The 14,332-nt window shown below is 38.1% G+C and overlaps 1 protein-coding gene across 1 annotated transcript in view; it reads right to left on the bottom strand.

Moving 5' to 3' along the window:
- The window catches only part of PREX2 (phosphatidylinositol-3,4,5-trisphosphate dependent Rac exchange factor 2), a 287,857-nt gene that overhangs the window by 41,614 nt on the left and 231,911 nt on the right, over window positions 1-14,332 (bottom strand). Inside the window, exons 36-37 of the mRNA XM_008000802.3 lie at window positions 12,540-12,606; window positions 12,106-12,296 (exon numbers count right to left, since the gene is read on the bottom strand). Of these exons, the coding sequence (XP_007998993.2) occupies window positions 12,106-12,296; window positions 12,540-12,606 (258 nt within the window). The remainder of the gene's footprint in view (window positions 1-12,105; window positions 12,297-12,539; window positions 12,607-14,332) is intronic.

The following is a 14,332-nucleotide window of genomic DNA, read 5'->3' as shown; positions in this document are numbered from 1 at the left end:
GAGCTGGAAGACAAGGGTTTCTGAGTAGCTGAAAAGAAAGCAGAGGGAAAGCAGGCAGAAAGTAGCCCTGTGGAAAACAACTGAACAGAATGCAGCAGAGATGGGCAACAGCTGGGGTGAGATCTGATCCTGGCTGCAGACACAGAACTTGATCGAATACTCCACTCACTCCATCTATCTTAGGGCAAAAAAGCAATGGAGTTGAAGGGATGCATTTTCAGGGCTGCACAGGGAATTAGCCATGAAATTCTCATTAAAGATAATGGGACTTTCTATTACCACTTTCAATACATTCTCTGAAAGTTCTCAGCATTTATCTTTAAACTAAGCTTAAAAATCAACTGCCAAGCAAAAACATTCCACATCCCTCATTACTTTCTATTCAAGCCCATTAAGGTATGTTTTTCTTTGACACAGTTTCATTGTGGAGGTTAGCATAGAGGTGACTGGGGACCTTCCAGGGTTGGGTAATGAGCATTTAGGCACTTGGAGAGGTGTTTGCTATGCCAGGAATGTATATGACTATGAAACAGCAGTGTGTTAGGACCTTAAATACTGCAGCCAGCAGGTTTGGATCCTGCTCCACATTTTAGATTCTTCAGCCTGGATTTAACTCACCAAGTTATTTCATTTCTATTTTGGTGGGTGGGGCAGGCGGAATTTCACTGAATAGATTGGGTGTCTATCCCAGCTACCTGAAGTTCCTCAGCATTCTCATTCGCTCTCTAGATCTCAAATTTGACTTTTGTCCTTACTCCTCATAGGTTCTCTGATGACATAAATACTTTAAAGAGGTGTCTAGTATGTGGTTTTTATCCATATCTCCAGTTCTTTGACACTAGACCATAATTGTTTTCTCTTTGGCCTGTTTATCTGAGACATTGAACAGAACTTGGTGCATTTGACACCTTTGAGTGGATCCTTCTGTTTTACCCTGAGGCACCTCCTCATCAGGGTGCACAGAGGATGGGGATGTGGGGCATCAGGGAATACTAATACTCTATATGTGCTGCCTGGGGATCTTTCTTCTTTTCTTAACTTATATAGTTGGCAGCTGATTATTCTTTCATGCCTGCTCCTGGAATACCTGCTCCTAATACCCAAAGTGTGTTCCCTAAAAATTCTTAGTAATGTTTTAAACCCAGCTCAAATATATCTCTGAAAGCCTTCTCTGCCATGATCCCCCTTTCTCTCTCTGTACTAATCACCTCCACATTTGTTTTTCCATAGCCACCTGATGCCTGTCCTTGTCACCTGTGAACTCATCAAAGGACATCTAAAATTCAACATGGAACAGTGTAACAGATTAATTCAATACCCTCTCCACAATGCCCTCAAAGATGAATGCATATTTTCTTCCTGTGGAAGCCCCCCATCCTGATTTCTTTCCAAGCTGGTCAGTCAGAGTCACCTCTGTGATGGCTGACTCGGGGTGTCGACTTGGCTGGATTCAGATACCCAGACAGCTGGTAAAGCACTGATTCTTTTCAATGCTTCAGTAAGCACTGAGCCCCTTCTTCTGCTGAGAGGGAAAACCCCGTGTAGTGTGCCATTTGATTAGAATGATTGAGCTGTCCCGGGGTGTCTGTGAGGGTGTTTCTGAAGGAGACTGGCATATGGGTCCATGGACTGAGTGGGCAAGAGTCACCCTCAATGTGAGTGGGCACCGTGCTGTTGGCTGTGGACCCACATGGAACAAAAAGGAAGAGGAAAGGTAAATTGTATGCTTTCTCTCCTGGAGCAGGGATGCCCCTCTTTTCCTTCCTTTAGACATCAGAACTCCTGGTTCTCCGGGACTCACACCAGTGGGCCCCCAGAAGTGTGACCGGTAGTTGGACCAGGAGTTTCACAGCATGGGCCTCCTTGGTTCTCAGGCCTTCTGACTTGCACTGAACCACACCACTGGCTTCCCTGGTTCTCCAGCTTGCAGACAGTCTACCTGGGACTTCTCAGCCTCCACAGTGCAGTGAACCAAATCCCCTAGTAAGTCCCTTCTCATCTCTCTCTGTTCTATCACTTCTGTTCCTTTGCACAACTGTGACTGAACATTCTCCCTCTTCCCTATTCTCTATTTCTCACCAATCACCGAGTCCTGTTGACTGCCATTTAATACCTTTCACATCTAGCCTTTCCCTTCTAACCTCTGAGCTCATGCTTCAGTGCTAGGCCTCATCTTATTTTGCTGTAATACTGTAAAATCCTGCTGTCTCCCTGCCATCAGCCTTGTCCCATTACAGACTATGATAGTAATTCTTATTTTTGTTGATATTTTAAAAAATATCTAATCATGTTATTCTTTAGCTGAAAACCCATCATTGGCTTCCTAAGGCCTCCAGGAGAGAGTCACAAATCCTTCACCCAGCAGCCAGAGCCTTCCACTCTCCAATCCTGTCCAGTCACTACCCTCTCCTCTTAGCGCTGCTTCACTCTCACTTGACCACCCAGCAAGAGCACAGGATTTCCTGTGAACTCCAGCTACGTAGTTACTGCACATCTCTGTATTGTCTTTTCACATTATTCCTTTGTGCTGAAGGATGGAGAACCCATCCTTCTCCACTTCCATTGCCTGGTGAGTGCTGGTCATGCTTTAAAAATAGGTGTTACCTGGCTGGGCACAGTGGCTCACCCCTGTAATCCTAGCACTTTGGGAGGCCGAGGTGGGTGGATCACAAGATCAGGAGTTCAAGACCAGCCTGCCAAGATGGTGAAACCCCGTCTCTACTAAAAATACAAAAATTAGCCAGGCGTGGTGGCAGGCATCTGTAATCCCAGCTACTCGGGAGGCTGAGGCAGAAGAATTACTTGAACCCAGGAGGTGGAGGTTGCAGTGAGCTGAGATTGTGCCACTGCACTCCAGCCTAGGTGACAGAGCGAGGCTCCAGCTCAAAAAAAAAAAAAAAAAAAAAAAAGTGTTACCTTACTCCCTTCCTGGGTATTTAAATCTCACCCCTCTATACTCTTCCTGAATATGTTAGAAGACCTGGTGCCAGTTTATGATTAACATCACAAAGGCAGGAATGCTGCTTCCTTCCTGCAAGCCTATGATGGTTAATACTGAATGTCAACTTAATTGGACTGAAGGATGCAAAGTATTATTCCTGGGTGTGTCTGTGAGGGTGCTGCCAAATGAGATTAACATTTGAGTCAGTGGACTGGGAAGGGCAGACCCACCCTTAATCTGGGTGGGCACCATCCAATCAGCTGCCAGCACAGCCAGAATAAAAGCAGGCAGAAGAATGTGGAGAGATTAGACTGGCTTAGCCTCCCAGCCTACATCTTTTTCTCATGCTAGATGCTTCCTACCTTCAATCATTGGACTCAAATCAATCAAAGTTCTTCAGCTTTGGGACTTGGTCTGGCTTCCTTGCTCTTTAGCTTGCAGATGACCTATTGTGGGAACTCACAGTCATGTGAGTCAATACTCCTTAATAAACTCCCCTTTATATACACATCTACCCTATCAGTTCTGTCCCTCTAGAGAACCCTAATACAAATATCTTCCATACTACCTGCTCTCCTGCTCTCTTAACATGCAGAAAAAAGAGAATCATTTACATGGGTGAGATACTCATATTTCTTCCCTCCTCTGGAAGATGGAAAATTTATCTTACGTCACTAATTAGAGTAGTTATAAAATCCCTAACCTTGGAGATCTCAGTAATACATTCTAGAAAATGACTGGAATTTTATTTTATTTATAATATAATTTGGTAGATTTAGGAAAGACAATAACTTCAGTTTATCTGAAACAAATACAAAGAACCATGCTCTGTTTAATCATTTTTGAAGTAGATTCTGTATTTATTCCTGTATCTATGCAAATAAAATGTAGTAATGTAAATACTTGCATTTTATTAATATGCTCAAATAGTACAATTAGGTTTGGCAGATACAGGTGAAATATAACTAATACTTGAGTATACATATGTTTGACATGTTAGGACCTAGGCTTTTCCTCTCCTTTTATATGTACCAAAAGCAAGCCCTGTTTGGTCAATATCATATGATTCCTAGATGTCAGAACTAGAAACCATTGCAGTAAGATGTCACCCTCTCATACACTGTTTTATTAATCCTTGCTCACCATACATCTAATTTTAAGAAAATAATGTACATTTTAAAATAAAATGATTCAATATATTAATTTATTAAGATACCTATTAAGCAAAAAAGAGACAGTGATACCACATGCAAATATGACCACCTTTTTAAGGATAAAGAAGTTTTATTATAGATAATGGGAAAAAGTAGTACAATGAAACCTTTTCATATTTATAATATTTAATTTCTTCCTATAATTTTAACAATTTACCTGTATAATTTATCTGGTTGACTAAATTAGAATAAATGTTAATGTTTATTTGCCTATTTTACAATTCAGTAAAATTTCAAATTATGTACTTATTTATAATGAAGGGAACATCTGAGAGTAATTAAGATTTATCTTTATGAAAAGACAGTGGTACCAATTTATCATGAGTAGGATATATTTTGTCTTTCTGCCAGGCCCCTGTTATTGCAGTATTTTCTTTTTTCCCTTCCAAAGGGAAATTAAAGCATATATTTTATAACTTCTTTTGGGGACTATATAATATCCTTGGGTCATAGGCTAGAAAAAGTATTTCTTCTGATCTATTTAGCCATCTTTCTAGTGATATAAAATTCAAGTGTCTCCTCTAATCTTGTTACTGGATCTTTCAAAACTTTTTTGCACAAAAAGTAAATAAATACATTTGAAACTTTTATTTGCTTATTGACGTCATTTTTTCTGTCCCATACATAGAATCTAACCTACATATAGAAATCATTAGAGTAAACCTATTGCTTCTACTTAATATGTCTTCATTGCACAGTAGAGAAAAGATGCAGCTTCGTCATCTGCCCTATGGGAACTCTTTGATTACCTAAGACAGGTTACCTTGAATGCTCTACTTTTAAAAGACTCTGCATTACCTAATCTGGGCCTATTTGTCAATTTGTCCTTTGATGTCAGGGTAATGACAGAATAAAATATTACAAAGAAAGAGTCCTTTAAAAGTTCCAACAAAAGTGGGCTTTTAAATTGTTAATTGATAGTTACCTGAATACGATTTTTTCCATTGCTTACATGAACTGAGAGTAATCATACTGTTCATCTTCATTTGAAATAATAACTGTTCCATTAACCATATTGGTAATACAAATTTCTTGTTAGTTGTTTTTATATTTTCCCTTGTAAATTTCACTTTTTTAACAAAGGCTTATAATCATGTTTTGGATTCTGTGTTTTAGTTAGAAGACAGTTGACATTAGCTTCTGTCGGTGGGAGAAGCCTCAGTAGAATCTTGGTAATTCAACCCCAATCTGCAGCATTGTTAAATGTGAAATATACCTCAATTTCCAAATCATCAGCTAATAAGTGCATTTTGGGGAAAAAACTTTACATATGTTAAAGCTAACTTCTACTACATATTCAAGTAGCCTAACACTGGATTACATGGATAGTAGCTAGTTTGATGGTCATAATTATTATGTGTTTTATCAATGATAATGGGCTGGTCTTGCCAGACCTTCTCTCACACCTGTGTGGGGCTCTGCACACAGGATATTTATGATGCCACCTGGAACTGGGTGCTGGTGACAACCCCCACCCCCACCCCATGCCAATGCAGCAAGGCCTTCTTGATGGTGCCACTAACAACCCCCACTGGATGATGGACCACAGCGTATGCTAGTTAAAAATCCAGGACCCTGTTTCCTGGAAGAGATTCACCCTCATAACAAAGCATGAAGATAAAAGTTAACTCATATATACAGATCTCCAGTGTTTTGATTGGAAGACATCACACACTATTCAGAGCACGAGGGCTGCACACAAGTCACCCACCTTCCCACATGGCCAGACCAAGACTCTGACACCACTGATAATCTATTATTTAAAAATATAGGGTGAAGAGAATATGAAGACAAAAACTCTCTGGAACAAGTCATTACAGGGGAAAACTGTGATTCCAGGTTTCTCACCCTCACTGGAAATTTCTTACACATATCCTTCATTCTTTCAGGTAGACTCTGCAAATTTCTACTCATTTGTTCCTACTGGCTAAGGAGGCAGAAATGAATGTGGAGGGAGGAAAATGGCATTTTTGTTTTTGGACTCAGTAAGACTCATGCTTCAGGCTTTACAACGTTTGCTGTATACTGATTTATATTAGTTAAAGAAAAACAGTTGGCTATTAAGCAGGGTGGAAATAAAGAACCAAAACAAATTAAAACACTACATTGAATGGAAGGATGCTGCAATAAGAAATAAAAGAAATTTAGAAATCCCAGTAGCAAGCTTTTTGATTGCCTGCCACAATAACTGGCATGGGTACAAAAGCAAATTTGAAACACCACAGTGCTGACTCAATATCTTAAAAAGATTCAATTTGGCAAAAAATAACCCTGCCTACAAAGCAGGTATATAAATATAAATAGCACAAGTCTTAGTAGAGAAAGAAATTCAAAAGATATCCAATACTTTTATTTGTTCATCAAAAAAGGACAAATTAAATAACAATAGAAATTTAATTGTACATCTAGTAAAGAAGTACAACATATAAATGGATTCTAATACCTTCTGCAGACACAGCAAGGGTGAAAGTGCCTCACAACTATCTATTCCACTGGTGTATTGTACATGAGGACAACTCTTTTGGGAACTTGAACAATATATTAACCAAGAAGGTTTAAACTCTTTGACATAGTGATTTTACCTGAGCAATATTTTTGTTTGGCTTTTCTCTTTTAGATTAATGGAAAATAAAACTGAAATTTGAACAGCAACATAGAGAAAGATGCCACTCTGTAGTTTATTATATACAATTGAGAAAGAAATCACTAAACTAGTAGTTTAGTTAATTGTGGTAAAAAACTGGTTGACATATTATGCAGCAAATAAAAATGAGACTAAGAAAGTCTATGTGCTCATTTAAAATATATATATGTAGCGCATATATATAGCATTATATATGTAGCATATAGATGTAGCATTATATATACAGTATATATATGCTATATATATCATATATATATATGCTACAAGTATAAGACAGATTATTAAACTATATGCTCTGGTCCAAATGTGTCCTTCCAAGTTCATATGTTGAAACTTGATCACCAATGTGATAATATTAAGATGCGGGGCCTTTAGAAGGTTGTATGAGTCCGTTCTCACACTGCTATGAGGAAATACCTAAGACTGGGTGATTTATGAAAGAAAGAGGTTTAATTGACTCACAGTTCTACATTGCTGGGGAGGCCTTAGAAAACTTACAATCATGGCAGGAGGCAAAAGAGAAGCAGGCACCTTTTGCATAAGGAGGCAGAACAAAGTCAGTGCAAGCAGGGGAAATGCCAGACACTTATAAAACCATCAGCTCTCATGAGAACTCACTCACTATTATGAGAACGGCATGGGGGAAACTGCCCCCATCATCCAGTTACCTTCACCTGGCCCTGCCCTTGACACGTGGGGATTATGGGGATTATGGGGATTATAATTTGAGATGAGATTTGGGTGGGGACACAGGGCCAAACCACATCAGAGGTGATTTAGTCATGAGAGTGGGGGTCTTGTGAATGGATTAACACCCTTATAAAAGAGGTTCGGGGAGCTCTTCCCTCCCTTTTGCTCTTCTGTAATGTGAGAATATAGGGTTCAAGGTACCATCCTGGAAGCAGACACCAGGACTCTCACCAGACACCGAATCTGCCAGTGCTTTGATCTTGAACTTCCCTGTCTCCAGAACTATGAGAAAATACATTTCTGCTCTTTATAAATGACTCAGTGTGTTAGTCCATTCTTGCACTGCTATAAAGAAATACCTGAGTCTGGGTAATTTATAAACAAAAGAGCTTTAATTGGCATATAGTTCTGTAGGCTGCATGGGAAACAGCAGTTTCTGCCTCTGGGGAGGCCTTAGGAAATTTACAATCATGGTGGAAGGTGAAGGGGAAGTAGGCACCTCTTACCTGGCTGGAGCAGAAGGAAGAGAGATTGGGGGAGAAGTGCCATACATCTTTAAACAAGCAGATCTCATGTAAACTGGGGATGGTGCCAAATCATTCATGGAGGGATCCATCCCCACGATCCAATCACCTCCCACCAGGCCCCACCTTCAACACTGGGGTTCACATTTCAACATGAGATTTCGGTGGGGATACAGATCTAAACTCTATCACTCAGTATCATGCATTTTCTTATAGCAGCACAAATAAACTAAGACACTATATATATAAATGAAACTTTGTTCAGATGTGTGTTGTTTGATAGAAGTTACTAGAGATAATGCAAAATGAAAATGAAAAAGGATGACAGAATAGAATTTTTTCTATATATTTAACTACCTTTTAATCGTATTTGAGTTAATTAAAAGGCAAAAATCTGATCAACTCAAAAGAGTCCAGTCTGCTCCTCTGCCACTATTTAATAGCAATGATGACATTAAACATAAGCAAATGGTTGAACAGCATACGGACAAGAAAGTCCATCAGGAGACTTGTCATTCACACAAAGAGTACTCTACAAAAGATAATTTACTGAAAACAAAACCAGGCTAAATGCTTTGGGAAGATTTTAATAATTCATCCTGAATTCTATTCCTACTAATCTCATATTCACTATTGTATGTAGCTCTGCCATCTGATTCAGATTGGCATGAAAACATCTAGACATTAATGCTAATTAAATCTGCCTTTTCATTCTGAAAAACCACATTCTTCCCATTAATATCAAACACATGCAATATAATTCGATAGTTTTAAAAAACATTTTAGATCCTCTTTCTGTCCAGTGAAATCAGAAAAGGCAGGAAATTGACTATCTAACGTGGATACCATATTGTTGACTTTTTTCATCTTGATTTTAAAAATAAATGATAAAAATGGCTTGTGTAATATTTATTCTGATTCACGCTGTGAATTTCTCCCCTGTTAGAACCTGAGGGTAAACCTCCATGTTTAATGTTGCGTGCAGGTGTGGATCTGCTTGGATTCCTCTCTAGCTGTCTAAATTAGAATTACTAAAGAATTATTCTAGGAACAGCCTTCTGTGGGCTTTTGGATCCTAATATAAATTAGCACATATCTTATCATCATGAAAAATCTAAGCATAGTCTTCACTGAAAAATTAAAGACTATTTTATATTCCCCATTTTATTTGGCATAATGGAAAAATAAAACTATACAATTTTCAAATAGTTTTGACCTTAAATTCACCCCCTGTTATGGGGCATTGGTGCCCACAGCTTGGTAAATATCTCGTGAAGTGAATTAATGAAAGCTGTATTTATTTTGAATTGTAGAAATCAAGAAAGTAAAAGTATTTTAAAATGTCAATGTCCCTTGTGATTCTAACACACTAATCAATGCATCTAGTAAGTATAAAATAGCTGTGGAATATCAATCTATTTCCCTTACACAACACCAGTCTAATTCTAAAATTGCTCATGAAACATCTGAGACAGTAATTTGGACAACTTAGTCATGGTCTCTAGGGTTAAATGGCAGATTTAACTGAATTACCTTTCAGTATATTAATGTGGAGTTAAGAGTAGGTGCTTATAGTTCCAAAGTCTGAAGTACCCCCTTGATTCCAGTGTATCCAGACCTCTTATACACCAGGGTAAGAGAAGAGAAGAGCACAAGTACTCAAGGCAATGACGCTTTGTTGAGGCCACAATGGACTCCTTGTTGTTGCTTGAACACATGGTGCACTTTCCCACTTGAGGACACTAAAGCTGCTGCTCCCTATGGTCTCAATGCTCTTTCTCTGAGATATCTGCATGACTCACTCCTTCGTTTTTATTTTTTTGTTCTTTGGGTTTTGTTTTTTTTTTTTTTTTTGAGACACAGTCTAACTCTGTTACCCAAGCTGGAGTGCAGTGATGTGATCTGCACTCACTGTAACCACCACCTCCCAGATTCAAACAATTCTCCTGCCTCAGCCTCCAGAGTAGCTGGGATTACAGGCACTTACCACCATGCCTCGCTAATTTTTGTATTTTTTTTTAGTAGAGAGGGGGTTTCACCATGTTGACCAGTTTGCTCTTGAACTCCTGACCTCAAGTGATCTGCCCACCTGAGCCTCCCAAAGTGCATGAGCCACTGCACCCGACCACTCCTTCATTTTATACCAGTGTCTTATGAAATCCCCCATCGCAAATCTCCCCATCTGATTCAGGTTGGCATTAAAATATCTAGATATTAATGCTAATTTAATCTGCCTGTCTTTTCCCCACCCTATCTTCCTTTATTCACTTGAATTCTGTTCTTTTTGGATTTATTCCACCTACCACATTACATATTTATTTGTTTACTTTATCAACAATTTCCCCCCAATGCAGTACATACTATATGAAAGTAGGGACTTTATTTTCTCAATGCTGTGTCCGCAGCAACTAGAAGAGTGCTGGCACATGATTGGTGCTCAATGCATATTTGTTGAATGAATGAATAATGAATGAATGAATAGAAACAGACCATATGAACATAAGTTTATCAGAAGGAAGATATTATTTCTTTGCTAGCAAAAACTCTTTCAAATCTTTGATCCATTCAGATAGAGATGATATTTTCAATTAAGATTTTAAAAAGCTTGCAAGAGACAGCAAAGTACACAGCAATGAAAATTAAAGTGAAAAATACTGCACATTTTGCCAACCACAAAAATTTAATGTTCTTTTTAGAGAAATACTCTTGCCATTTTTCATAAGCACATTCATGCTGCATAGGGCCTGAAAACTAGAATGTGGCCATCTCAAGTCAAAATGGATTTTCCCAGATGGCGAAGCTGCTGCCTTCAATGACCTTTCTTTCTTTTCTGCCTCTATAACCTGATCCATGAAAACTCAATTCAAACATCACTTTCTCCATGAAGAGTTCCCATGTCTAACCATCTCAAAGATCTATTCTCCCTCTGAATCCTACTCTTTAGCTGCAACTTTCCTACATTTATGTTTTCTTGTTCTTGAGTTGTGTGTGTTGTATGCGTGTGTATTTTTATCATTATGTTATTTTATGTTAACATTTTTTTTGAAATTTTTTTGCTTGCTCTTCAAGTTTTATATCTCTGACATGAACACTTTATATTACACAGCCAATAGCACTGATTGCAATCCTTTGCATGGATTCAGTGCCAAGTAAATTTGAATAAGTAAACACCATCCTCAAAATCAAACCGAACTAATGTAGGTGACAGGTTGATGGGTGCAGCAAACCACCATGGCACATGTATACCTATGTAACAAAACTGCATATTCTGCTCATGTACCCCAGAACTTAAAGTATGATAAAAATAAATAAATAGAAGAAGAGACTGTCTCATGACAGACTAGTTCCCTACTTAGATTAAAACAAGGACTAAAATTCTGTCCTATTATTTCCATTTACTTGATTCTATTTCCTTGTGGCAATGGAGAGGCGACAGCATATGATTATGAAGAGGGACTTGACTCAGGGATTCCCACTCACACTTTGGGTCTAAGTCTGATGTATTTCTATGCCTATCTTGGCTGCCCCAGACAGACCACAGTTGCCTAAGATAAACCACCTGAAAAGAACCCATCAAATATTTCCCTTTACATTTTCTGGAATAGCACATTGTGTGAGCTCCTGGACCACAACTTTGCCAGGAGTTAGAAAGCAGTTGCAACTCCAAACAGCATCTGGCTCACAACACTCGGGATGTAGGGATTGGAACCACTGAATAGCGGACTATCTATCAAAGGCAGTGAAAAAACCAGTTTTGTGAGCTAGCTGAGTCAGCTCCTACTAAACAAATTCCTCTAGTGAATAAAATGAATGCGCATTTTTACCTAAAATGCAAGTATGTTAATATAAATGCAAGTATGATAAGATTTTGGGCCACAATGATATAAACGTGGGATTGCCTTCATGTGTATGACTAAATAGTCACTGAAAATACAAGAATTAAAACCAGAAAACGTCCAAAATCTTATTCCAAATACACCCGAGTCTTTTGAATGTTTCCAGTTTTAATTTTGTGGAGTGAAAATGTCAACAACAACCATCAAATAAAGTGCGATCTAACGAAGAGGCAAGCAAGGCGGGAGGGTCACATACCGATGCACACCGCTGCTGCACATGAGGATGTGGCAGGCGCCTAGCCTGGTGCACAGCTCCGAGGAAACTGACAGCAGTCCAACCCCAGAGGCACTGCACGCTGTGTTTGCACAGGCAGCTGTGCGCTTGGATCTGATAAACGAGGCTACCAGTCGGTAAAGTTCATCCAAAGCGTTGAGAGGCCTCATTAGCTGCAGGAAAAAAAATGATGAATGTCAAGTTCAGCATGTTTAGTAAAATCCTTTTAGATGGGTTAAAATTCATAGTTGGTATAGCTGTTAAAGAATAGTCTAAAATATTATTTTGTTTTGGTGGTAATGGAATTAAAGACTACAAATATTTATAATTACTCATTGCTCAAGAACAGCAGAAAAATTAAATAAGGGAGATATTTAAATTAAAAAGCACCAATAAATATAATCATCTGTTTTTACCTTATCTACATAGGCAGCTTTGGATGTGGAGTTTGGTGGTGAATTTGACTTGTCCAAGTAGAATGCCCTGTAAGAATCCAAGGAATACGTTATCATTTGTTGTTAGACAAAGACATAACATGCATGAAGATGTTCAAGAATCACGGACTTCCTTTTAAAAACAAGTGAATAAACAAAAGCATTGAACATTAGAAGGTTGGGGTTGCACAAATGTCAACCATTTAAAAGAGATGGTTAAAATTCCATTTAAAAAAGATGTTTAAAATTACCACGGGGTCTATTACAGATTGTGCAGCCTTGGAGAGATCACTTGTCTGTGCTCAGATTTCTCGTCTGTAATTTTAGGAAAGCATTCGCTTCTACTTCATAAGACTGCCAAAATCAAATGAGTTAATGCAGATAAAATATGCAGAACAGTGCACAGCACAGAATAAGTGCTTATTAATATTTATAATGATCAATACTATTAAAAAGTTGAAATATATTTTTGTGACTATTGAAGAACATTATCCAATTTTCATTTATTGTGAGAAAGATTATGAAACAAATGCTTATAAAAACCTAACTTTAAACAGAACACTGAGACGATTCTTTCCAGCACCAAGCTATGCTCCGATTAGAAGTGAAACTCTCTCTGAGGGTTCAGTGGCTCTTTTTTGTTACTAGGATATAATATGATAATGATTATTTCAACACACAAAGTGGAATCCTAGTGGCCTAATACACTTTGTGCAAGAAAACGAAGGACACACTGCAAAGGATATCATCTCTTTTTGATGGCTGTATAGTATTCCATGCCATTTTGTGTATTAAAATAGCCATTTTAATACCCAAAGTGGAACCCTAGTGGCCTGCAATAATTACAGCAATTTCCAAAGAATTAATGCTGTGTTTGCTTGGCTTGTGGCTCAATACTAAACAAGAATTTTAAGGGAATGATCTATGAAGATAAAATAGTTACATTTTGTTTGACTTAGTATCTATTTTTTTTTTTTTTTTTTTTTTAGTGATGGTAAAATGTATACAGTAGAATACAAAATTTAGCATTTTAACCATTCTTTTAATTTAGTTTATTTTTAGATTCATGTTTTTTACATGGATCTATTACATAATGATGAGATTTGGGCTTCTACTCTGCCCATCACTCAAATGGTGACCACTGTACCCAATAGGCAAGTTTTCAACCTTCATCCCCTTCCCAACCTCTCCACAAGTGGGAAGAGGTTGGGAAGGGGGTTGTGAAAAGTGTCTATGGCTTCCATCTCTGTGTAAGTGGGAACATACGGTAGTTCATTTTCTGTTTCTGAGTTATTTCAGTTAGGATAATGCCTCCAGCTCCATCCCCATGTTGCTACAGGGGACACAATCTCGGTGTTTTTTATAGCTGCATATTATGCCATTTTAAAATTCTCAAGTGTACAGTTCAATGTCATTAAATACATTCAAATTAACCATCTAGTATCTAGTATCTATTTTTGATGAGGTGACAAACTTCACATTTCTAGAACGTGACATTTTAATGTTGGTAGAACAAAATAAGTCCCATGATATTAGAGTGAGTTGTCATATTAGATATTCAAATAAAATCTGATTATATTGCTGTCTCAGAGCATCTGCAGGACTTCAAAGTGTTGGTAAATTATTATCAAATTCACACTATAATTGGGCAAAATCAGTGAGGGACAACTCTACACCCTGCGTGGGTTTTTTGAGTCCCACTGAACATATGTGTTCACACCCACACAGAGTGATATTCCCATTACTAGCAATAGTGTTTTGTCTTTTAAAAATAA

This window comes from Chlorocebus sabaeus, chromosome 8 (assembly GCF_047675955.1).
Source record: "Chlorocebus sabaeus isolate Y175 chromosome 8, mChlSab1.0.hap1, whole genome shotgun sequence".
Lineage (NCBI taxonomy): Eukaryota > Metazoa > Chordata > Mammalia > Primates > Cercopithecidae > Chlorocebus > Chlorocebus sabaeus.
The sequence above is the reverse complement of the archived record's forward strand: the minus strand, read 5'-3'. Positions and strand labels throughout refer to the sequence as shown.